The 27832-nt window shown below is 32.6% G+C and overlaps 1 protein-coding gene across 1 annotated transcript; it reads right to left on the bottom strand.

The window, feature by feature from the left end:
* Window positions 1-553: 553 nt before the first annotated feature.
* On the bottom strand, window positions 554-21124 carry LOC143052499 (uncharacterized). Its single transcript, XM_076225547.1, has 8 exons — window positions 20851-21124; window positions 15888-16137; window positions 14620-14720; window positions 13276-13417; window positions 9412-9630; window positions 5888-5981; window positions 1918-1984; window positions 554-868 (listed from the first exon to the last, which is right to left on the bottom strand). Exons 1-8 carry the CDS (start codon window positions 21091-21093, stop codon window positions 776-778), a joined length of 1209 nt encoding a protein of 402 aa, XP_076081662.1. The 5' UTR covers window positions 21094-21124; the 3' UTR covers window positions 554-775.
* Between the last annotated feature and the right edge of the window lie 6708 nt (window positions 21125-27832).

Genomic DNA, 27832 nt, shown 5'->3' with positions numbered 1-27832 from the left:
AAGATACAATTAAGAATGGAAATGGGGAATGTGCCAAAGAGACAACAACCCGACCATAGAAAAAAACAACAGCAGAAGGTCACCAACAGGTCTTCAATGTAGCGAGAAATTCCCGCACCCAGAGGCGTCCTTCAAATGGCCCCTAAACAAATATATACTAGTTCAGTGATAATGAACGCCATACTAATTTCCAAATTGTACACAAGAAACTAAAATTAAAATAATACAAGACTAACAAAGGCCAGAGGCTCCTGACTTGGGACAGGCGCAAAAATGCGGCGGGGTTAAACATGTTTGTGAGATCACAACCGATGTATACTTCATATGCTTGGCTGGTACTGCAGGAGTGTTGCTACCTAGAAATGGATATTTCACATTGTGATGTTGTAATCATCTTTTTGGTCATAAATGTCAGCAAATGTAAATATAACATTGCATAATCATATGAGTGAGATAATACTTATTGAACACCAAAATATTGCACATTTGTCAATCATTCATTATAAGCAGGATTGCGTATTTTTTTTTTATTATTCTAATATTATTATACTGTTTTTAATACAGTAAAAAAACTAAAAATAAAAGATTCTGGAGCACTTTTGAAATCATGTTTTACATTTGTTCAAAAGCTGCAAAACTAGTGTAATGTACTTCTTGATGTCTGAATGTTCTAGATCATTTTAGACATTCCGTCATTTTATGCTTGAAGAGCTGCAATAAGGTTGATTATTTCTCTAAGTTCGGAGGTTATATAGATCTCTTTACGCCCAAAGTCTTATAATTCTTCTAGAGCTGCAGAAAAGTTGAGTATTTCACCAAGACTGAGTTTGAGCTTTCTGCTTAGTGTTTTAAAATAAAACTCTGGTGCCTGTAAAATAAAGGTACATATATCATGTGTATATAATGACAATTAGAAAGTTGAAATCAGTTTTTGATGGAGTACAAACAGAGGAGGAATGGTAAGATCATAATGTGACCACTGCAAATACAAAAAAGTAAACGTACTCTTTCTATTCAAAATTATGTTAATGTAATTTATTATCGAACAGGCTGATATGAGCTGGACAGTAAATCAAAAAAGGTCAATGATGGTGTCCCTACAGGAACAGAAGTAACTTTTTTTTTTAAATTGCCATTTCACATATAATTGTGTGAGCAATCGCTATCAACAAATAAAATATTTTACACGCATACACATTTTTAAGAAATATCTTGTTGCCAAACTACAGTCAAGATAAAAAAAAGAAGCAAGTAGTGTTGAAGTGTTATAAGACAGATTAATGATTAAGAAACTATGAAAGGGGTCATTTGGAAGAATTGTGATACTTTGGACTTTTTGATTTTCAAATTCAAGGGCCACAAAATGTACATATCAATCTTTTTCACTTTTTGGTGGGGTTCGTGTGGCTTAGTCTTTAGTTTTCTATGTTGTGTCTTGTGTACTATTATTTGTCTGTTTGTTTTTTCCTTTCTTACCCCTGGTGTTGTCAGTTTATTTTGGATCTTTGACTGTCCCTCTGGTATATTTCGTTCTTCTTTTTCTACTTTATTAAGCATTTAATTTATTTATATTTAGTAGTGCTTGGTTGATAACACTGTGGGTGGAATGTAATTAATTTAATACTAAAACGTAGAGTTGATGAATTGAGAAAGTATTGTAAACACAACGAGTATAGGTTTATTGCTACACTATTCTAATTCTTTTTTTAGTCGAAAGTTTGAAATTTATCGTTTTTAAACAATTCAGGTGTGTCAAGGTTGACATCTGTTATTATCAAATTAGTCCAGGGAACACTTTTCCTTACTATATATTGGAATATAACAATTGTTCTCCCATTCGTTTGATGTGTTTGAGCTTTTGATATTGCTGTTTTCAATTTTCAGTATTTTTTTCATTTTTTTTTATACTTTACTTACATCATGTCGCATACTCTTCATTTGTAAAAGTCCTTTCCCATTAACATCTCCAAAATGTTGACAACAACTACAAAAATACTTTGCTAATTGAGTATAATGATTCTTTTTAAACATCAGCTATCGTGATATGATTTAATCAATTGTTATACTTAAAAACATAATAATGATTCTGAAGAACGTGGTTTACACAATGACATCTAAAATGTAAATTGTGCGAATGTAAAACCCGGTTTTACGTGATTTCAACATAAATAATTAATTTTACGTATACGATCTACTTGTGTGTATATCTTTATATAAAATTCGTATTTCCTCAAATCATGAAAACTAAATCTTTAACTTTCCGCATGATATACATGAGTATTCACTTACAGGTGCCCCCGATTACGTTACCTCACTTAACATCGACGTAATCTCATCTTGACGTTTACCGCCGTAAGCTAGACCCACCAAGAACGTATACTTCTCGACTCGAACAGTTTTTTCTGTGATCACTTGAACGACGAAAAGTAGTGATCTAAATATCATAGTTATCACAGGTTTGCCAGGCTATCTACAAGGTGCTTGCTTCTTATGTTTAGTGCTTGTTATACATGTTATAGGGTTGCAAGTAAACTAGCAACCACACCAATATTATGAATATGTTTATATGACAATGATACTTGAAAAAGCTGAACATGCAGGTACTTGAAAAAGAAATGATGAACGCAAATGTTTGTTTTTTCAACAGTCGTAAAAAACATTAATTGTTATCATTTCGGCCAAATATTCAGATGCAGTCAAGATATTCCAAAGTTACTTCCGTTTTATTTCACTATTCTTCTCCTTAACATTACACACTTACCAACGATTGAACTTAGTCATCTTAAAATGCATGTAGGCCTTCGAAAGGAAAGGAGGTACTGATTGACAAAGTGTAAAGTTTACATTTTTTGTTAATGAATGGTCCAATTAGTCATTTATCTACATTACTAGAAGGTTCCATTTATGAAATATACACATTGAAAAATGTGGTTCCTCCTGCGGAACCTGTTGGATTTACAACAGAAGATGTGTACAGTATTGGCAACAACAAGCGTTTGACTAAGGCTACACAATGATAACAGAGTACCACAATTTGAATATTGCAGCATTTCAGATTTATTATATAACTTGGAAAATTTGTGATACCTTTAGCAGGTCGGGAACACTACCTTATAGGGATATGAATGAATAGGCATACTTATGTCCTTGTACATGTAATTGGTAATTACGTGTGACGCAATTTATTTTACCTGGGTTTTTGACCAATCCACTAATTGAGTAACAATGCATGTTGGACTACTACGTGTTTACAATCAACCAAGAACACGTGTTATTTACTGAAATACAACGCATTTTTTCATGCATTGCGGGATTAACAATAACGCTTAATTTTTCTTTTTTTTTGTATCAACATTTTAAGTTCGTGATATAAAGTATTCGTTCCATGCTCAAATTAACGAAGAGTTGTTTCATTACGAAGAAATAAGTGTACCTGATATATAGCCATTACTATGATTGATTATGACACGGAGATATCATGTACTCATCCACAAGACAGCAACGAAACAACAATGAAAACACAATTATCCCATAAGACAAACTTTTTAGTGTCAAATTTGCCGTTGATAACAGCCGGTGCTAATATCCACGAGGGCACCAACTTGTATATACATTTTTGTAGATAGTTTCAAATGGGGGGATCCTAGAATTTTGTGTTCGTAAAAAAGGGCTTACAGTGTGTTAAATAATCTGTTGGGGTCACTAAAGTTTCACAATTTTACAAAATTGATTTTATGATATTGTGCCCTCTTTTATGGTTAAAACGTAATTTGAATCGAGTCGAGGAAAATATGTCTTCATAAACTTGTTTCTAAGAAACAACAACGTATAATCATCAATCGGACCATTTAAAGCCAATCATTTTATTATGATGTTCATACTTTTCAATCAGGTACCTGATAAAAAGTTTACCCATCCAGTACAGATAGTAATGTTTCAGTGCCAGTTCGTCGTGTTTTTCGAAACAGAAATGTTTTTGGAATGGCATTACATTGTAAACAGGTTTAAAAGAGCTCAAAGTATTTTCATATTGAACAGTGGTCACTTCATTGGAAATCACGCTGTTTCACGCCGTGAAATAAATGCATAGGTACAATGTATAACAATGGCATAAACCTGGTCAACTACTTTCACAGATAAAAAAAAATTCGTGAAGCCAGTAAACAATACGTTTTCAATCTGAGCATGCAAACGGAATATTATGCTATATATTTTACATTAAACATATTTGCAAAACAAACAAATGTATTATGAGAGTCCCAGACATATATATTAATTGACACGTTTCTCACTAATTCCACGTGTTTTCAAGTGGTAGTAAACTCATTGTAGCCCACAATGCATTGCAGTTTTTTCTCACTAATTCCACGTGTTTTCAAGTGGTAGTAAACTCATAGTATCCCACAATATATTGAATGTTTTTCTCACTAATTCCACGTGTTTTCAAGTTGTAGTAAACTCATAGTATCCCACAATGCATTGAAGTTTTTTCTCACTAATTCCACGTGTTTTCAAGTGGTAGTAAACTAATAGTAGCCCGCAATACATTGAAGTTTTTTCTCAATAATTCCACGTGTTTTCCAGTGGTAGTAAACTCATAGTAGCCCACAATGCTTTGAAGTTTTTTTACTAATTCCACGTGTTTTCAAGTGGTGGTAAACTCATAGTAGCCCACAATGCATTGACGTTTTTTTCACTAATTCCACGTGTTTTTTAAGTGGTAGTATACTCATAGTAGCCCACAATGCATTAAAGTTTTTTCTCACAAATTCCACGTGTTTTCAAGTGCTGGTAAACTCATAGTAGCCCACAATGCATTGGAGTTTTTTCTGACTAATTCCACTTGTTTTTCAAGTGGTAGTAAACTCATAGTAGCCCACAATGCATTGAAGTTTTTTCGCACTAATTCCGCGTGTTTTCAAGTGGTAGTAAACTCATAGTAGCCCACAATGCATTGAAGTTTTTTCTCACTAATTCCACGTGTTTTCAAGTGGTGGTAAACTCATAGTAGCCCGCAATGCATCGAAGTTTTTTTCACTAATACCACGTGTTTTTCAAGTGGTAGTAAACTCATAGTAGCCCACAATGCATTAAAGTTTTTTCTCACTAATTCCACGTGTTTTTAAGTGGTAGTAAACTCATAGTAGCCCACAATGCATTGAAGTTCATTGAGTCGATTGGTAAGTTTTTCAAGGTTATATTGGGCTTGTGTTTTGGAAATTAATATGCAAATATATTCTTACGTCAGGTAATCTAGAGTTCCCGACCTGTTAAATCATGATATTATACACAAACCCAACTGTTCGTAGGCTTGCTATTACGTAGATTATTTTTTTGACGATAGAATAAAAAATATTAATAAAACTAACAAAACATAATAATGCGTTTCAAATATATGATGAATAAGACGACTTTGCCTGATTTAACAGCCCTTACACGGTCGTTTTTTTTATATCAACATATTTATTGATACTAACCGGTTTATGTACATGAACTCTGAAAACTGTCTAACCAAAACTATATATATATGCCAACCTGGTATATATCATTAGTAAATTAACTTTATGGCGAAGTATACGTAATTGAACGCCTCTAGCGGAATACGGGATTAAAAACGTTCGTCGTTAGTTACGCAAGTTATCTCCCTTATTATATGTATGCCAACCTGATATATATTTTTTTAGTAAATTAACTTTAATGCGAAGTGTACGTATTTGCACGCCTCTAGCGGAATACGGGATTAAAAACGTTCGTCGTTAGTTACGCAAGTTATCTCCCTTACTCCAAGAAAGGACACACGAAAGAGAAACTACTTTTTGCGGTCTATCATGAATCAAAAGGTATGGTCATGATAATAGAAAGATAACTGTTATACAATATCACTTACCTTTCTAATTTGTTTGAGATCAGCCATTGTTTAACGTCATCAATTGTGAATGTCTTTGGATTCGTTGATGATGAAGTTTGATCAGGTATTGCAACTACAATTATATATTCAAATATTGATATTATTTCTCGGCAGATTAAGTAATTGTGGAGTGTAAATTGTATACCGCCGACCACTAACGGTTATGGTAGTAATTCACTTTTTCTATTATCTCTCTTTACCCTCTTTATTTTTGAAAAGACATGTCTTTAAGAAATTCAAGAATTTATAATATAATATCTGTTTCAAACATATTCGGCATGGCAATGGTTGGTTCATTGTCAACTAGATACCCAATGAAATTCCTGGAAACGACATATTACCCTGCGTAAAGGTCATCAGAATATCCTAGTTTTATACAGGTTTAGGTTCATACAATTTCAATATGATTTGTGACGGCAGAAATGGACTTTACGGAATTCTAAAAAGAATGTTTCCAGTAAAGTACTTATAACAGGTTTCACTGCTTCGATGTTGTTTCCTGATATTGCACTATTGTTGTCTTTAATTTTTAATATGAGGTTTGTATTTAAGTACTTTTTCCCTTAGAAAACAATTTAATGACATAGTAGGGGTCCTTCAGACCCTTTTCAAAAACAAGAAAATCAAATAAGCCAGATCTTATAATTTCACATTGAGATATATTGATAATGTTCTTTCGATTAGCAATCAAAACATTTTTAATTAAGTTGCATCAGTAAATCTTCCAGAATGAAAACTAAAATAACAACTGACTTTGCTTCTTTCGCCTCATTTTTGGACTTTAACCTCAAATTAAACATAAGCGGTCATTTCAGTACAAAAATATTTGACAAACGAGACGATTCTCTTTTTTATATAAAGTTTTCCAACGATGGCAGCAATATACCAACTCTACCTACATATGGGATAAAAAAAAATCAACTTATTTTGGTATTTATTTGCTGCATCTGCTACTTTATGTCAAAGCACGGCTCGTCCTTTTTAAAAAAAAAAGTTCACCTGAAGATATTAAGACTTAGATAATACAAAATAATCTTGAGGTATGTATTATAGGTACTAAATCAGTTCATTATCTTACGTTTTATATTGTTATATTTTTATTTGTTTTACTATATTTTCAAACTTTACTGTTTAATAAATTTTTTGTAACATCCTTTTGGTGGGTCTAGGTAGTTGTACATCTCGATATTATGTTATGTATTATGGTCGTTTTTGTATTTTTGTCTTCCAATTATGCTCATGTGCTTTGTCCATAGGATGTCTAAATGCCATTTCATGTTTTATTGTTGACCCAATTGTGTATTTATAGTGATTAAGTAAATAGCACAGTGTTGATTGCTGTATCCACATTTTTGCATTTTGACGTATTATGTCCGTTTGGTTTGCTAACACAATGGTGTCACTGTTATTGAATTTTATACGACTGTTATACAAATGAGAGATTCAACTAGCTGTATATACATGTAAAATCAAGTATAATCCACCACTTTATACTTAAGAAAAAATGAAGAAAATGACTGTACCAAGTCAGGAATAAGACAGTTGTTTTGTTTGAGCTTTGACTTTGCCATTTGTTATGGGATTTGCTAATTTGATTTTGCCTTGGAGTAAGGCTTTTGTGTTATTTCACTTTTTATGAAATCACTTCCAATATAAAACTATATGATTCTATTCGATTGTGTTAAAACTGGAACCTTTAGTAGGTACATACATGTGTATAAAATTCCCTGCAAATAACACTGAGTAAAACTTGCTTCGTCAGATTTCAAAAACCAGAACACTGCACGTTAATCAACCAACAATCAATCAATCAATCAAAAACCAGTATTGTTCCCGAAACTTAATTTCGTGAATGATTAACACAAAGTAAGGAAGATGTAGCTTCGATTCCAAATGTACATCATGTACATTGCTTAAGGCTATCCTTTGATTTATATAGCGTATTACGTCATATAACAATTCCATGTGTGAAGCAAAACAGCATAAATGAGATATAAGAGGGGCTATTAATTCAATTTCACTATCTTTATTTGATCATGATTTCTAAGCTTTAATCGGTCGATTTGGTTTTTCAAGTGCCGTCCAACTTTATTTTAAGTACATATGATAAAATTAGTTTACTCCTATACGCCAAGTATATCAGTTTTATCATTAAGGGTCAAAAAACGTTTTTAAATTAAATATAATAAGCACAATATGTCACGATATTGAGCTTTGGTAGTTAGTAAACCTATTTAATGGTATCTTGATCGTGCCTTGTTGGTGCAGTAGAACGTATCCTCGTGTTTGCAATGTTTGTCCTTTTTGTCAGTTAAGTTGTTTTGCTTGAAAAAGAGTTGTCTAACTTTTTACTACTTGTAACTTTTCTACTATTTGTCTTAGTGTATTATATCTTATTCAAATATTTGTGCAATCGATTAATAGTATACTAATTAAGATTTAACATATAGTTGCGATCATTTTATTCAATTTTTTTTTAAATACAGTGAAACACACAATTTAAAGATTTAAATATGATTTCATTGAACAAATTTACCTCTTTTCAAATTTCTTTTCTGAACACAATTAATCATAATATTGCAGAAATATGGTTCAATTGAAAATATTGGAACTTTTTTAAGAATAGGGACAAGTGACTTTAACATTTCTCTCATATTATATATGTGTTTCATTATTGTAATGTTTAAAGTTTTTAATATTTTATGCTTTTTCAAAAACGTGTGCTATCGTTTGTAATAAACACGTAAAAAAACCCCAAACATTGTGCTAAAAGAATAATAAAAAAAACTTAAAAAACTCGTCCTCACTTTTGATTGGTCATTCTTAATTCATATAAAATGTTTGTTTTAGAATACAATAAAAAAAAAAGATTACACAAAAGAAGCAACAACAGAATTTAGACACCAAGACGAGCTCAGCCTTGATTCTGCACAAATGAGGTTATAAGGAACCCGTTAGAATAGACATTGAATCAAAACTTGCACATCAATATTTCCCACTGTATAACTGATATGGAAGGTCATATACGGACTTAACTTTATGACTTGAGGAACAAGATGGATTCTAGGGGTAATTTTAGCTTTTGTAATTCAAAAACATGTACATGTATGATCTTGCTTTACAATATCCATTTATCACAAATACAAAAGTCCCTTTCATTTCTATTTCAATCGTGGGTTGTATGTCTTGCTAGTTAAGAAACTTAATAAATAACAGGATTAAAAATGTGTACGCCGGACACACTTTTCATCAACAAACGACCCAACAGTGACGCATATATAAAAACATAAAGACGTATGTTATTTTACAATTTATATCATTAAGATATTATGTTTCCGGAGAATTTCTACCAAATAAAAAGCCTTTAAATACTCAATATCTTAAATACAAAAGGTTCAGGTATTACTTTTCTCTTTTATATATAGATTTTTTAAATCGTTTTTTTTTATAACTTTTCCTTTGAAATATCGAGTGTACATTTCAAGCTAATATCATTTACTTACCTTCTGATGAGTCAACTGTATCCTCTCCTTCTGTTAACACATTAAGGGCTTGAAGTTCTTTGATTAGCTCATTCCATTTTGGTTCGAATTGGTATTTTCCACTGAAGTCTATATAGAGCTTTGCTCCTAACAGAGCCCCTAACCAACTATCCGGCTTATAATGTTTTTGAACAATGAGCGGAATATACTGTTTACCACATCTAAATGTGTTCTCTGCTTCTGAAAGTAAATAAATGGAAGTTCTAACCACATGGTGTGCTTGATGCTGCCTGATAAACATGGTTACATTACTTTAAAAGCAGAAAAAAACCAGAAAAGCTGTTCGGATGCATGCTTTTATAGCCGGGTAAAATGGCGTTCCGACTAAATGTAAATCAAGAAGGAATATTTCGCTCCTAAACTTTTATTTTAGCAGTCCGGCAAGACCGAACAACAAACTCCAAACTAAATGTAATGTAACATACAAATAATAACAATATATATAAGCACAAGCAATTAAAGGATTAAACAGATTAACAGATGACAAATTAGAAATAACAATAGATTAAAAGAGTAATTAGTGTCCGACACGTATTTGTAAATTATAGTCTTAACTGTCACAGAGAATACAAAATGAGATAAATAGAGTAAATGCATTTAAGACCTTTGTCCAAGATTATGACATATAATCCGTGTAAAACACTTATGTATAAATTTACGACAAAGTCTAGAATAATTAAATAAATGCAAAACCTAAATATACATTAAAACAATTAAATAACTAAAATATTGTTTAAAAAACTATTTCATTGTAAAGTGCAAATAGTCCGGTCATACTATTAAGAACGTGTTTTTTCAACCCTTATGCCTCATATATAATGATAATCTTAGAGATAATATTTATTATTCAATTCCAAATAAATGCCACCCTGTGATATAATTATAAATTGTAGACATATTTATTTATTTTAGTAGCTTTTCCTTGATTTTTTAGCATTTCCTTGTTCTTATTCATAGCACTCATTGCTCTAAAAAAATGTATCAATAGTGTAACTATGTATTTTATGAAACATATTTAGTAGTTATATAAAACACACTTCATCTTATTACTTTTTCAGTGCCATTTGTTTTTGGTTAAACATAGTCAGCCGGTAACAATTGATTGTGCAACATGTGCAATCAACGAGGAAATGCGTAAAACTTCATAATAGAAAAAAGTAAAACGTTTCTTTACAATTTCTTTTGTTTACCAATCTATATTTACAATTTTAAACAGTTGTGAATGCTTTACCTTGCAAAATGACTTTGACTTAATCAACAGTTGGGACTATATGTACTTGTCACTGGCCTTTATTATCCTTCAGAATGTGTTATGTACGTACCTGATTGACAGTAAGAACAAAGTTTATATTTATACAAGACTTCGGAATGGACTGTGTACGTACTTAAGCAACAGACTATTTATTAACTCTCTGAACTTCATTATCATTTGAAATGTGTTACGTACGTACCTGATCGACAGTCAGGAATGTATATATCTTTCTGTCCGAACGTACCTAAGCGACAGTTTGGACTTGATTGTCATTCGGAATATGTTATGTACATACCTAAGCGACAGATACATGTAGAACTATTTGTATGCATTGTATCTCACAGGTCTTGATTACACTTCCCAATGTGCCATGTACGTTCATGATTAATAGAATATATATTTATCTTACCTCCTATGTATTTATAGGAATATGAAGTTATATGGTTAAATGAGTACACGTTGTGAATTATATATTTTATATAGGATGCATAACAATATGAGGTTAGATACCATATATATGGGTAAGTTACCATATGGGGTTTAACTTGATGATTTAAGATTGAAATGAATTCATAAAACACATTAAAAGCTAACAAGTTGTCATAGTTGGCATTACAGAGTTATAGCTATTTTCAAAAGATATCTGACGTAGAAACTGATGCATATAATGAACGATTGAAATAAACAAATATCCTTGGCGTTAATTACACGTCGGAACGGACTCTATACGTACCTAACCGATATTAAGAACCCTGAGTATATTTCTATGATTTATATATCGCTGACAGTTCTTACCATAAGGAAGGATTTTCGTACTTGTCTTATAGTCGGTTAGAACACTATTGCGATATCTCAGGTCTTAATAACACTTTGCAATGTGCTATGTTCGTTCCTAATCGACAGTTAATAGACATAAGATGATGGGGTATATGGCTATGTTTATATCTTTATGAGACTGACTACCCATCAGATTGTGCCATGTAGGTACATAAGTGAATATGTTAAGACTATATATATATTTCCTTAAGTCTGTTTAATACTTCGCAATGTGCTATAAACGTACCTAATCGACAAGTAATAAAACATAAGCAACATTTAGAACAATGTGTATACCTTCATGTTTTGAATACACTTTGTGATGTGTTATGTTCTTACCTTATAGACAGCTTGGACTATTTGTCTAATTCTTACACGATTTGTCCTTTTCCTGATTATTTTTAACTAATCAACGTGTTGTTCGTTTGATTTCAGTACTTTCAGCGATAGCCTGATGACGTCACATAAAAAGAACACATCTTTTTGCAGATCATTTGAAAGAAGGAATAAGTTTGCCTGCATATAACTTTAAAAATCATTAGAGAAACAGATTCCACCAGCAAATCTGGTGTAATAAGATATGCATCCACTCTTGACAGTTAAATTTCAAATATCTAAAAGGATCGACAAGCCTCGCGTTTTTAATTTTGACAATTTAACTGTCTCGAATGGATTATATCTTAAGAATCACACTGGATGCAGTGGTGGAATCGATATGAATATAATTCAAAAGTCTGGGTTGAACTTCGCTATACGCAATGTAACTAACTTAGCGACAGTTAGTACATTATTTATAAATAACGTCCTTGTTTGCAATTCTGATTTTGCTATGTACTTACCTTATCGACAGTTAGAACTATGTACACATCTCTACAATGTTAATTACGAAATGAACTATGAACTTAATTATGCGACAGTAACGACTATATGTGTATCTCTATGACGTTGAGTAACCTTCAGAATTGACTACATACGTACCTTAGAGACAGTAAGGACTATGTGCATGAATATCTGGGTCTTGATTACATTTTTGTATGTGCTATTTAGCTTTAATATACCTTTGCAGTGATTTATAAACTTCCCTTATCAATAGCTTAGACTATGAAAATAAGAGGATGTAGTATGATAACCAAATTATGAAAACTCTTCACAAGAGACCACGTGACAAAGGAATTAACAGCAATAGGTTACCGTGTGTCCTTCAACAATGAGCAAACCGCATGGTAAGCTATAAAAAGCTACGAAATGACAAAATGTAAAATAATTCAAACGAGAAAGCTAATGGCCTAATTTATGCACAAAACGAAGAACGAAAAACAAATATCTAACACAGCAATTAACGACAATGTCTGAATTACAGGCTCCTGACCAGGGACAGGATTTTGAAAAATGTGGCGGTGTTAACCAAATTTAAAGGCACAAACCCTACCATACCCTTGGGCAGTGGTATAACAGTACAATGTAACAACGAACTCTAGAAATCAGTTGAAAAAAACTTTACTTTTGAAATAAAAATAAATAAAAGTACATCTAATAAAACCCCAGATTATACGTGACAAGGTACTTATACATCCATATAACAGAAAAAATAGATATACAAATCTGAGAGTACTTGCAGTTACTGGCAGCTATTTCTAAGTCAATAGCAACTAATAAGAAAAATCATGCATCTAAGACTAAATTATCGATCAGTACATATTTAACTTCTATTTCATTGAGCGATGATGATTACACATCGGAATGGTTAATGCACCTACCTAATCGACAATTAGGGCTTCGTTTATAACTCTCTGACATACAAATAAGTACGAGTGTTGCATTCTCTACAGCATGTGCCATGGCTTCTAAAGTTGATCCTCTCATTTTTTCTGTATCTATCCATATTTGTATCCCTTTTTCCTAGAACAGCGTTAAACTAAAATTATTCCTGGAAATGAGATATCTTAAAAAAAACTCTCTTGTTGACTTTAAGTCAGCAAAAATGAGTTCTATTGCTTAACATATTGCACATATTTCTCGAATAGTCAAAACAAGATTATCAATGCTGGTCTTGTTAGCGATATATTAACGTTTTGAAGGCAAAACATATTGAATTTTGAAATTCAGATTTAATAAAAGCGCGCTCGAGATAATTAAAATCAGATAGGATTGTTACTGTCATACAGTCAGATTGGACACTTATGATTTATCATGCGTATTTCTGAAACCAACAAATTTAAAATAAGAAATGTAAATTTCTTGTACTCATGATCTTCATTTTGAGTCGGTTAAATACTGACTAAAGCAGTTCTTTTCCATGGAAAGTTCAAAAACACAATTTTTATATCTCACTTTCATACAATCATAGGTTATCACTTAAATTTTGCAAGAAGACAAATATGTCTGATTCTTTGAAAATGTTATCACGTTCACGATACCAAATGTACTGAAGCAGATGAGCCTTTCAACAACCAAGGTATCTTCGACATTGCTTACGGTCACAACAACTCATGGGTCAAGACCTCAGAAAAACGTTGGACAGCCGATAAAATACAGCAGAAAAAAAGTATTACAGAACCAAGAAAAATGACATACCCGTGCCAGAGGGAGATACATCTTATCCCAGGCATAAATAAGCTTAGCCGTATTTGGCACAACCTTTCGGAATTTTGGGATATGAATGCTCTTTCACTTTGTACTTGTTTGGCTTTATTATCATTTTGATCTTAGATTCAACGATGAGTATTATGTTGATGAAACGCGCGTCTGGACTATTAAATTATAAACCAGGTACCTATGATAACTATTAAAAGATGTTAAATTTAAAAAAGCTAATAAAAACAAAACAATATTCTTTTTTCCTTTGCAGAACAGTTAACGTTAACGGTATCAAAGTTACTGGACCTGTAATTTCGACAAAACATGTATATGCAATTACTATAGAAGCCTCACTTCTGATTAGGCACATAATCTATGTATAAGTTATAATATATCTACCTAGTTTCTCAAGTAGTTATATACATGGTATATATATCAGCTTATGTTCATGTGAACACATAGGTCATATTAAGTAAAACATATTAAATCAACGATAACTGTTACGATGGGTGAATGGAGTATACCTGTAGTAGGCCTTTCAGTTTTAGAACAATCTCTTTTTCATTCCACGAATAGCTTATAAATAAGTGTTTGCCTTTTTGTTGTGTTGGTTTATCTGTAATATCTGTAACAAAGATAAACCAAGTGTATGTAATTAGGTGAAACTTGGTCACCCGAGCAGTGCAGGCGGAATGGCATATATCGATTTGATTGGTCAATAGTTATAACGTACATAATTTAGTTACTGCTTCAATGTATACATTAATTCCAATTGTATAACATATTAAGTCGTCTTTTAGGAAAATGGAAACTATAATTCACATATAAAGGCATCTAGAGTCCAAAGGATATATCGAGATGCCATAAAAAATATTCATAGATTTTCAAAGTTTTGGTAACAGCATGCTATGTTTTTTTTATTACATTTCAGTAAACACAGCTTTCTCCTTTTGTGCTCAACCTTTCTTTCCTTTTCAGGAGTTATGCATTACGTTTTGTAATATATATAACCCGATATGTTTACGAAGACATCCTATACAATTAGTGTATAAACAATGAGCAAAGCCCATACGGCATAGTCAGCCATAAAAGTCCCCGAAATAACAATGTAGAAAAATTCGAAGGAGAAAACCAACGGCTTTATTAAAGTCAACTGTTTAGAAATTTGTAGCAAGTCTCGTTTTTTATACACTTTAAAATTCATTCTTTTCGTATATTTGTTTCGAAAGTTCCAGAAACATTTCTTCCCAATTTTTTTTTATTTTATTTTTTTCAAAATGTATCTATCTGAATAAAAAGACACGTACTTGTTATTTAATGGTTTAAAAACTGATATAAAATTTATCTTCTATCAAAGGCACCAACGACGTACCAGGACAAACATCACATTGTATTTGTAATTAATTCTTATCGGAAAATTATATTTAAAAAAGACTTGACTGTTTTGATCTTTTAATGCCTACTTGCTTCTAGTATACGAGACTCAAACCTACCATTTTCTAATGTTCTTTATATATCTTTATCTCTTTTAACAACAATAAACGATCAATGTAACTGGTTAGAAAATTTGGAGTCATAGCATTCGCCTTTTTCATTCCTTCAATTTGAATGCTATTTGATTATCTTTTTTAAGGCATACAATAACCTTACTGCATTTTAAGACTGTTTAACCTTAGACAAAACGAATTTTCTTCGTATGTGTAATCATATGATACCTGTTCATTTATCAAAAAAAGTTCTCCATTGTGTTCGCTACTTTGAGAATAGAAAATACAAACAATGAGTGCAATACCTTTCTTTTCTTTCTTTGATATTCGCTCAATATTGTATAAAAGTCCCTTGACGTTATTTTTTACTGCTTTGTCTTGAGATTTCGATAACACCTCTAATCTGTCTAACAAATTGTTTGAGGATTTTAATTCTGTAGCAACGTCATCATCAAAAGTCATTGTCCACAAAACTCTAGCTGTCAATGCTTGTTCTTCTGGTTTATCGAGGTTCAAAATGGTCTCGAATGTTGATAAAGCACCAGCTTCTAATATCTGAAAAAAAATTAATTCATTCATAAGACATTTTATCCGAGTCGTTAAGCTCTTTATATGCATTTATAAAGTTACTGTTGCTATGGGTTATCTTTGAATAATTGTTGTGAAAATAATAACATATACACATAGAATTATTTCCTTGTGGACGTTTATGAAACTTTTTCTGTCAGATAGATCATCTGTTCAGTTGTTTTATATAATTGTGTGGTTGCTTGTCAGTACACATGTTGCGTTGTTTTTAGAACAAAGGTTTATTTGATTATCAGTACAGAAGTTTTTTTGTTAATCAATTTACCTAGCTTGTGTTGTGATGAAACACTATTGTTTCAGATAAGGGTGAAAGTTTAGTACCATTAAAACGCGTGAATTGCTGCAATTGTTTGCACATGTCCATAGTCAGGAAACTGTTTATTAGTATACATGTTTTGTTGGTTGTCAATACGCATGCCTCATGGTTTGTCAGAACACTTTGAAATGTATCTAGCTATGAAAAAATATCTCTTGACGTTATTGATTTGTCGACACGTTATCTAATCAGTCGTTTATATTACTGGATACTGTCTTATCGAAAGATATTCAAAAAAATATTTTTTGTGCAAATCGTCGCTTAATATACATGAATAAACCCTTAAGGAAAACACAGGGTTCCAACATAGTGTGATATATATAGATTCCACCACTGCATCGAGTGTAATACGATATTTATCCACTCGAGACAGTTCAATTTTCAAATTCAAAACGCGAGGTTCGCCGAGCGTTTTGAATATTAAAAATTTAACTGTCGAGAGTGGATAAATGTCGTATTGCACGTGATTTGGTGGTGGAATCTGTTTCTCTAATGATTTTTAGACTATATGCAGACACTTTTATTCCTTCTTTTCGAACGACTTGCAAAAAGATATGTTCTTCCTATGCGACGTCATCAGGCATGGTCGCCTTTTTTAATGACGTCACAATAGGAATCTCGGAGGAAAGCAAGACAATTTGACGTCATAATCGAATTTTAACCAATGAACAACTGAGATCAAGTGAACCACATGTTGATTAAATGAAAATATTCGACGAGTCAGGAAAAGGACAAATTGAGTAAGAATTAGAGAAATATAATTATATTTAGTAGTGTTCCTACGCTATAGCAAAATATGAACCATTTGCTAAAAGAGTTTTTATATTTACATGATTAACATGTATATAAAGATTAGTGGAAGGTCTCAACAAGTAAACGAAAGCTGATGCATATGAGATATAATCGTATTAACAGTTAATCTCCTAGTCTTGTTTCTGATCCGTGCGACCTCAATATTGACTATTCTACATTCAGTATGATTTTATTCAATGTGATGGCACCTTAAAACGACACAAGTCAGTTTTGGTGTTATATTTGTTATGATGTTAAATTTACAACACGATTTGTGTTCATATTCGGATTTTGCCATTCATTTATTTCATCCTTAATTTGTTTAAGAGAAGTGTGTCCAAACAATGTATAATGAATAGATGCCTAAATTGTTTTCTGTCTTTTCAAGAGAGTGCATCAGCACATGTATCTTAGCTTGCATTTGTTTTAATGATTTTTTTTTTAAATATTTAAATATTACCACCTATACAACTTTTAAAACTTTTTTAATCTGTTCGTGCTTCTAAGATGAGCATGCTGGTGACTTTGATGAAGAGTTGTCTCAATGTTTTTAGAAGGTAAAATGTAACGGTCAATTGCATATTCGAATTTTTGCAGGTAAGTTTAAAACTGTGAATGACCGTGCTTTTTATTTGACTCTTTTCGACATGAAGTTTACGACTAGCAAAAAAAGCAATATGATCCTTTTCGCCGCGAAATTTAGCTTTTGTTTTTGAACGAAAACTTTTGTAGTCATCTAGCTCTCAACTATACTTTTCTGAATATAAGAACCAAGGTTGAAGATTTAATTAATCACTACATTAAAACTCTGTCACACCAAGGTACTCCACTGTTTGAAATATCGTGTGGAGTAGCAACAACTGAAATGTTAAATAAAGCACAATTTCGAACAGATAAGGACACACCAGGAATGTATGAACTTGCCAAAAGACTTCTGGACAAGACGCTACATTCGGGTTATTTCATCTACAGAAATAATGGCTGTATTTTGGATCTGCTTTGAGGCTTTTACACAGACGAAAATAGTCCGATATTGCAACAGAATGAGGAGCTGGACATTTCATGTAGAATTTTGTCTTGTTCAGTGATGACTCCCGTTTTATGCTTCAGAAATGTGATGGACTATTTTCTACCTGCGCATGCATTAATGTTTTGTTACTTCATGTCTAAGAAAAGTGGACGGCTGCGGCAGACAAAATGTCATGATGATGGCGGTTTACTCTAATGACCGTATTGGTATATGTTGTTGGTAATTAAAAGGCTCAAAGGTACAGGGACATATTTCGCCAACCTCAATTTATTTCCAGCAGGATTATGCTAGGACTCTCACAGCATTTTTATAATGGCCCCTGCCCCCTAAATCTGCCTCTGTATCATAATATTAGATTGGAGCATATTTGTCTACGCGTATAGCTCTTACCTCCTACTTTTAGTTTAAATTATAGTTCATCTATTCAAATTGATTTGTATAAAAAAATGTTAACTTTAACGCGTTTTAACTTAATTAAAATACAGAAAGTTATAATTTCATTTGATATCCCTTAATATTAATTACAAGATTTTCATTTCATATAAACCTTCTTTTTTATTTTTTAAATGTGAATAGAAGAGCTAATCATCCTCAAATTGGAAAGTCATTTATTCTATCTATTCTGCTGTCTGCCTAATCGAATAACAGTTCAAAACATACCGTTATATTATACGTTATATCATTACTACAGTTCAAATATATTGTAATATTTTGTTGCAATTCGGGAATATGGCAATTTAGAAGTTTTAGTTTTTAAGGCCTAAAAACAGGCAATTATCTGGAATAATTGTAGACTTTATTTATATATGCTAGGTTTCCACCCTTTCAAATATTTTGAGATGCATAGTAATAGTTCAATGGGTGGTTCTCTTCAAAGCATTTTTGATTCAGCATATGATTGTCATGACTTTAGTAAAATGGCAATAGATAGTCACTGCTATACCACTTTAGTTCAGGGATTTAACATGTTTAATTCGAATGTATCTACCAAATATATGATGCATCTGTCAAAAAATCTAATATTTGCAATTTCTATTTTTTTTATTTATAATTGTTGTTTTTTTAATTGGAATCAATTCTTAGTGTTGAAGATTTTTTTTATCTTACAGCATACATACAGCATTTAATATTTACAAAATATTTCATATTGAACTTAAAAGAGGATCCCCAAGATAAGTATCCCTACTGAAACTGTATAATGGGTTATTCCCTCAAACTATAATGTTTATATAATGTATCATCAGTATTATAAACCTTTGATAATTATATTTTGCCTCTACACAGATTTCTAAACAGTATAGTTAAACAGAATGCAGAGACACTTTTATCAATAGTTACTTTTAAAATTGAGTGATTATATTTTACTTGACTATAATTTGAATACTGAACAACACCGAACACAGTCTTACATATACGCCCTTCAGTGTGACAATTTCATATAGTCTCTCAATCATAGATTGGTTAAGTCGAGATAAACCTCTGTCATCTACCACTGATTAGGGGACAATTAATATTACAAATGAGCCTGTAACTTCCTTATAAACCCTAGTCTCAAGTACTGAAACGATGAAGCAAAAGGTAAGTATTCTGTTTTTTATTTTTTTTATCTACACATTGACCTCATTAGATATTAAAAATATGTAGGTGCTGCACTTGAATTGTATGGTCATTGAATCTTAATCATGTTAGTTGTACTTTTTAATAATGGTGGTAAAATACAGGTGCCTAATTAAGTTCATTGTATATACCTTAAGTTGTTGTAACTTAAATACTAGAATTGATTGTCAAATTGTGTTTAGGAGAAATAAATAAAGAAAAAAAAAACTATTACGTCTTTCCTAATGTAGGGAAATACCCTAATTAAATAGACACACTAATGGATAAGTGCTGTGTATTTACTTTTAATTCTTTTATGCAACTATTTTTACTTGTGAATTGATAACAAAAGATGTGGTTCCTGTTCTATAACTAATTTTATTTGGAGTGGCAGCTTAATTTTCAAATTATCGTGTTTCCTAAGTGGTGCAGATGATACGCCCAACATCATTTTGATGCATATTTAAAACAAAATGACAATTAAACAAAGACTTTTAGAGGGGAAAACAATTCATGTTAAATTTTCATTGTAGTACTGGAAAGGATAAACCTTTACTCATGCCAAATATCTTTTTTTCTCTTTTAAAATATAAATTCTGTACAATTACAAAACAAGTCAATTATTCAGAAATGTACTGTGGGGAAAACCATGGTGGTTTTACTCTCCCAAACTAGAGTTCCAATGATTAATTACAACTTATCCAAATTGAGAAGTAGCAATATCACAATTGTTTAGTATAGCATTACTTAAAAACAATTTTTTTTTCAAAATAACCCATATAAGCAATGTTGAAAACAAAGTTTTTTCATATATTACGTTTCTGACCAAAACAAGATAGATCAACACAAAATATACATTGACCACGAAACGCACAAACACATAATATAATAGTCAACACAACATACTAATGTGGTATCTTAATTATATGTTATATAGAAAATGTACCTTCTTCTTATTTGTATCAGCGCATGCTAATTTATCAATACCACTCAGTAGTTCCAGTAATGTAACCCCTTCATAACAATAATTGGAGGTTAGTGTTGCCTCATATAGGTATTTGAGTATTGACGAAATAACACCTCCGGCATCAACTAGCATGTGGATTTGACTGTCATCACAAATCTCAGCTGCTGCTAGTGTGGCTAAGATTTCTATTCTTTCTTTCTTACAACTAAATAGAGGTACCATTGCCTTAAAATATCGCAAAAAACAGCATTAACCATTTTTATTAATTTGTCTTTCAAACACTTCAAATGATGTCAGAATTATCATAAAGTTAAATGCATATACAAGTCTAGATTTAAGTCAACGATCTTATTAAGAGGGCTTGGTATTTCACACAACAGTACCAATGTTAAAAAACTAGAGGCTCTCAAGAGCCTGTATCGCTCACCTGATTCTACTTGGGTTTTTGAAATCATATGAAAAAATATAAAATTTGGCTAAAAGTGACAACACAACCTCATTGATAAGGAAAGGAACATGTTTAATTTCATTCAAAAGTCCCCCACTGGCGGCCATCTTGGATGGCGGATCGGCTACAAAGTAACAACACTTGGTCAGCACCTCATAAGGAACATTCATGCCATGTTTGGTTTTATTCCATTCAGTGGTTCTCTAAAAGAAGTCATTTGTATGCATTTCCCTTAGGGTCCTATGTTAAACTAAGTCCCCTGCTGGCGGCCATCTTGGATGATGGATCTGCTACAAAGTAACAACACTTGGTCAGCACCTCATAAGGAACATGCATGCAATGTTTAGTTTTAATCCATTCAGTGGTTCTCTAAAAGAAGTCATTTGTATGCATTTCCAATAGGGTCCTATGTTAAACTAAGTCCCTGCTGGCGGCCATCTTGGATAATGGATCGGCTACAAAGTAACAACACTTGGTCAGCACCACATTAGGAACATTCATGCCATGTTTGATTTCATTCCATTCAGTGGTTCTCTAAAAGAAGTCATTTGTATGCATTTCCCATAGGGTCCTATGTTAAACTAAGTCCCATGCTGGCGGCCATCTTGGATGATGGATGGGCTATAAAGAAACAACACATGGTCAGCACGGCATAAGGAACATTCATGCAATGTTTGGTTTCATTCCATTCAGTTGTTCTCTAAAAGAAGTCATTTGTATGCATTTCCCATAGGGTCCTATGTTAAACTAAGTCCCCCGCTGGCGTCCATCTTGGATAATGGATCGGCTACAAAGTAACAACACTTGGTCAGCACCACATTAGGAACATTCATGCCATGTTTGATTTCATTCTATTCAGTGGTTCTCTAAAAGAAGTCATTTGTACGCATTTCCCATAGGGTCCTATGTTAAACTAAGTCCCCCGCTGGCGGCCATCTTGGATGATGGATTGGCTACAAAGTAACAACACTTGGTCAGCACTCCATAAGGAACATTCATGCTATGTTTGGTTTCATTCCATTTAGTGGTTCTCTAGAAGAAGTCATTTGTATGCATTTCCCATAGGGTCCTATGTTAAACTAAGTCCCCCGCTGGCGGCCATCTTGGATGATGGATCGGCTACAAAGTAACAACACTTGGTCAGCACCCCATAAGGAACATTCATGCTATGTTTGGTTTTATTCCATTCAGTGGTTCTCTAAAAGAAGTCATTTGTATGCATTTCCCATAGGGTCCTATGTTAAACTAAGTTCCCGGCTGGCGGCCATCTTGGATGATGGATCGGCTACAAAGTAACAACACTTGGTCAGCACCTCATAAGGAACATTCATGCCATGTTTGGTTTCATTCCATTCAGTGGTTCTCTAGAGGAAGTCATTTGTATGCATTTCCGAAAGGGTCCTATGTTAAACTAAGTCCCCCGCTGGCGGCCATCTTGGATGATTGATCGGCAACAAAGTAACAACACTTGGTCAGCACCTCATAAGGAACATTCATGCCATGTTTGGTTTCATTCAATTCAGTGGTTCTCTAAAAGAAGTCATTTGTATGCATTTCCCATAGGGTCCTATGTTAAACTAAGTCCCCTGCTGGCGGCCATCTTGGATGATGGATCGGCTACAAAGTAACAACACATGGTCAGCACCCCATAAGGAACATTCATCCTATGTTTGGTTTTATTCCATTCAGTGGTTCTCTAAAAGAAGTCATTTGTATGCATTTCCCATAGGGTCCTATGTTAAACTAAGTCCCCGGCTAGCAGCCATCTTGGATGATGGATCGGCAACAAAGTAACAACACTTGGTCAGTACCTCATAAGGAACATTCATGCCATGTTTGGTTTCATTCCATTCAGTGGTTCTCTAAAAGAAGTCATTTGTATGCATTTCCCATAGGGTCCTTTGTTAAACTAAGTCCCCCGCTGGCGGCCATCTTGGATGATGGATCGGCTACAAAGTAACAACACTTGGTCAGCACCTCATAAGGAACATTCATGCCATGTTTGGTTCCATTCCATTCCATGGTTCTCTAGAAGAAGTTCAAAATGTAAATTGTTAACGACGACGGACGACGGACGCCAAGTGGTGAGAAAAGCTCACTTGGCCCTTCGGGCCAGGTGAGCTAAAAAGGAACAACAAATGTAAGTTTTTATAAATATTTCGGATATGAACTGGTACATTTCGAAAATTTCACAAGTGATGAAAGTCAGATATTAAAACAAAAACTGCGTAAAAAGACATTCATAATTAAAGACACTGACTTATTTGAGCTGTTATAATACTCATAGGAGTAAGTTCGGTTAGAGTCATATTTGGCCTCAATTATAAAGTTCAATTCTACAAGATAAAAAATGTGTTAAGTTGACTTGATGAAAGGTAAGAAAGTTTTAGAGAACAATTTCTGTCATAGTTTTATTCTAAAGCGTTGATTGTTACATCTCAGTTAGGTCAAAATAAGAGATTTTGGCGACATTTGACAAAATCGGCAGGATTTCAGACACATTTATATCTGAAAACATAGAGCGGCCGTGGACAACCTAAATATTCAAGTTAGACATGTAAAATGTCATTACAAACATTATTGTCAAAGATCTTTTTTGTCGACGTATGCGCTCTATGTTTCCTGTCCAAATATTCAATGGAAATTTACATATTTGCATTGTTTATTCGCGGAAAATCTAAATGAGTACTGTTTGTGACGTCATGAATAAAGCGCGGGAACGTTAATCTGTCAAAATAAATACTTATTACCTTTTTAGTCAATGTATTAGATATTAATCATTGTGTTATTGGTCAAAAACATCCAATTTGAAATTTAGACTACAAAGGAGGCTATTTTGGAGCCTGATCGAAACTTCTCGGAATATTCGTGTAATTACAACACGGGTTGCGTCTTTACACATCCCAAAAAACAGCAATTTGATAACGATATTTGTTTTTTAATATTGACAAAGATTAACCAACATGAACGCAGCTAAATATTTAAAGAAACAGAAGACATTACGGTTCATCATAACAACAATTGGTGTGTTTACTCGAAAAGTATAGACTAACCTGTACAGTAACAAAAGTTTAAAGACCTAGTATCCATTAGACATATTAAGGTTAAATGCATTTTTTATTTCCAGAAAAGTTAAAATATGAATGCGCATTTGTTTTAATAACTGCGTATGATGGTAGGATAACCAATGTTTTATGATTTTCTTTTTTGTATCGTTCTGATGAGCATTTTCAACTGCATTTTATAATATTTTCTAATTTTGTGCTGCATCACCACTATTCCAGCTTATGGCGGAGGGATAAGCGTTTACATTAATGTTTAACCCACCCTACTCTTTATGTGTCTGTCCAAAGTTAGGAACCTGTAGCTCAGTTGTTGTTGTTGGTTCATGATAATATTTGTTTATCGTAAATAGTAAAGGCAACAGTAGTATACCGCTGTTCAAACTCATAAATCCATGGACAAAAAACAAAATCGGGGTAACAAACTAAAACTCAGGGAAACGCATAAATATAAGAGGAGAACAACGACACAAATCTACAATGTAACTAAGACACACAGAAACGGACCAAGCATCAGACAAAATCCCACGAGAATAACAAATATAACATCAAAACCAAATACATGAATTTGGGATAGACAAGTACCGTGACACGTCTTATCGCAATGTCAATTTACACTCAAAAATAAGAGAAAACAAACGACGTAACGTTAAATTGTAACACACACAGAAACGAACTATAATATAACAATGGCCATATTCCTGACTTGGTACAGGACATTTTTCAAGGAAAAAATGGTGGGTTGAACCTGGTTTTGTGGCATGCCAAACCTCGCACTTTAATGGCAATGTTAAATATAACATAGAAATGACAACATAATATTACAGGACTACAATACAAATAAATAGGAAAACGTATTAGACAAAGAAACACATGATTAATGAATAACAAAAAGCATCAGGTTTAAAATTTAATACGCCAAAAAACGCGCCTCGTCCACACAAGACTCACCAGTGACGCCCAGATATAAAAGATCGAAAGCGAAAAAAAGTACAAAGTTTTACAGCACTGAAGATCAAAAGTTGAAATAGTTGTGTCAAATACGGCTAAGTTTTTATGATTGGGATAAGAACATCCTTATTATTTAGAACAATTAATGCTATTGCAAACAGTAAATTTTATCAAATGAATATAACAGATATACATAATGAAACTGAAGTATTAACTCATTACATAAAACAAACACGAATCCATAATGAATTACCAACACAGAATAGACACACCCGACTCAGTCCAGGCCTCAACGCAGTAAATTATGAAAATGACGTCACATACGATGGTGAAAAGGCATTAAAAATTACGTCACATACGATGGTGAAAAGGCATTAAAAATTACGTCACATATGAAAAACTATATCTCAAAAGTAAAATAGAATTAGGATTGATTAAAGATTAAAATAGAACTAAATACTGATATTATAAATATGACCATTAATTTTCTCAATTGAACATATTCATATTTTTCATGTCGGGGCCTTTTATAGGCGACTGCACGGGTTTTTTTTTCATTGTTGAAAGCCGTATATTGGCCAATTACTGCTTACAATCACGTCATTTAATCTTTGGTGAAAAGTTTTCTCATAGGCACATATACCATATCTCCTCGTTTTCATTAAAAATAAACATGAACTACATTTAATACTGTTCAGTCAGCTACACCCGCTGAGTAGGCTGATATATATTGTCCTTTTATTGTCCATATTAATCAATACAATATAAAACAATGGTTACCTAAGAGGGGCATACAACAAAATATTGACCAAATCAATGTATTCAAACACCTTCCGCAGGGAAAAAAATGCCACTCAAAATTTAAAAATGATTTTTCAAGTTCTTTAACTCATAATGCATTCAACTTTTATACATACAATTATATATCTAGTGGAGGGTCGGCTCAAAACTGTTCCAACTGCACAGTTTTGTCTGTTCTCAAAGTACATGTTTAGGTTTAAATACTGTTTTCTATTTTATTAAAACGAATAGCATATTAGCCATTTTAACAAAACGTTACATAAAAAAGCTTGTGATTTTTAGCTCTTTTAATATCTCATTTCTTCATGTAGATATGTTGTTTTTGATTCTGAATTCCATTCATATAGAACGGCCTATTACAATAATATAAACATGGAATAATTAATAACACTGAAACCTAAATGGCAGTGGTTATCTTTCAGTTTGTTAAAGTCATTTTAAAATATTAGAATGTGTTTGTGATTGTTCCATATTATATGTACCATAATGGTGTTTTACAGATAAAAAAAAAACACATTATAGAGGGAACCTGAAGAACTAATGGAAACAAGATAGCACAACTTAAATAGGATTTTTCGAAGTATATTACGTTCATCATTCTTAGCTGTTTAATTCAAAACGGGTTTTCTCACTATTTTCAGTTTTACGGGTCTACTCATGGCTGACCAGCCCTGTATTCAACCAATAATTCTGTGTTGACATGAATATGAATTATGTGGTCATTTTTATAACTTTCGTGTTTACAAAACTTAATATTTTTCGAAAAAATAAGGATTTTCATAGCTCATAGATTAGATTACTTTAGCCGTATTTGGCACATTTTTCAGGAATTTTGGATCCCTAATGCTCTTCAACTTTTATTTGTTTGGCTTATAACTATGTTGATATGAGCGTCACTGATGAGTCTTATGTAGACGAAACACGCGTCTGGCGTACTAAATTATAATCCTGGTACCTTTGATAACTATGAATAATACCAGATTTTAAAATATCTATTTCTTTTAAATACATGATGTTACCTCAGCGGTCTTACTGTCACTTACAAACTGCGAAACTGGTAACAAGCGAACTAAGTTATGTAATGTACCTACTATGGTCTCAATGAACCTGTTAATATGCTGCAAAATCATAAAACACCATTGATAAATACCAGATATAATACGAAAATACATGATTTTTTTAATGTTCTTCCTTTAAATTTATGAAAATATGAAATAAATATTACTTGTTACAGCTCTTTTAAAAAAGGCTGTAAATGAATCTCATGAATTTACAACCAAATCGATTCATATCTATTGTTTTATTGTCTACTGTTCTCCGTCAATTTTATCAGCAATCGAAGTTATTGAGAAAATATATCGAAGTGGTGGTGTGAATCTTATGTGAAAACTAAAACATCCAAAGATCGTATAGAGCGCATGTGATCTAGGACTTTTTCATTTTGCAATAGTATTATAAACAAAGACTTTTCTACTTTATAAAAGTATTCCTCATTACAAATTTCAATACAATTTGAAATAGTAGGTCCTGCTTTGTTTGATTAGAGAGAACAATCAAATGTTGATACAAGTATATTGTTTCTCTGAAACTGACATTATCAATATGGTTGATTTCTTGATGGACAACACATTTGTTACTTTTCGAGACGTGTTTTCATCAATTAATCGACATGCCCATGGGAACCAACTGTACTCCTCTG

The sequence above is a fragment of the Mytilus galloprovincialis genome, chromosome 11 (assembly GCF_965363235.1).
Source record: "Mytilus galloprovincialis chromosome 11, xbMytGall1.hap1.1, whole genome shotgun sequence".
Lineage (NCBI taxonomy): Eukaryota > Metazoa > Mollusca > Bivalvia > Mytilida > Mytilidae > Mytilus > Mytilus galloprovincialis.
This window is presented reverse-complemented; position numbering and strand designations above follow the sequence as displayed.

Coding starts and splice junctions, on each gene's coding strand:
- LOC143052499 (XM_076225547.1), bottom strand. CDS start 21,093: ATGGTACCTCTATTTAGTTGTAAGAAAGAAAGAATAGAAATCTTAGCC. Junction 16,138..20,850: donor CTGATACAAATAAGAAGAAG/GTACATTTTCTA, acceptor ATTTTTTTTCAG/ATATTAGAAGCTGGTGCTTT. Junction 14,721..15,887: donor ATCAAAGAAAGAAAAGAAAG/GTATTGCACTCA, acceptor TCTTTGTTACAG/ATATTACAGATAAACCAACA.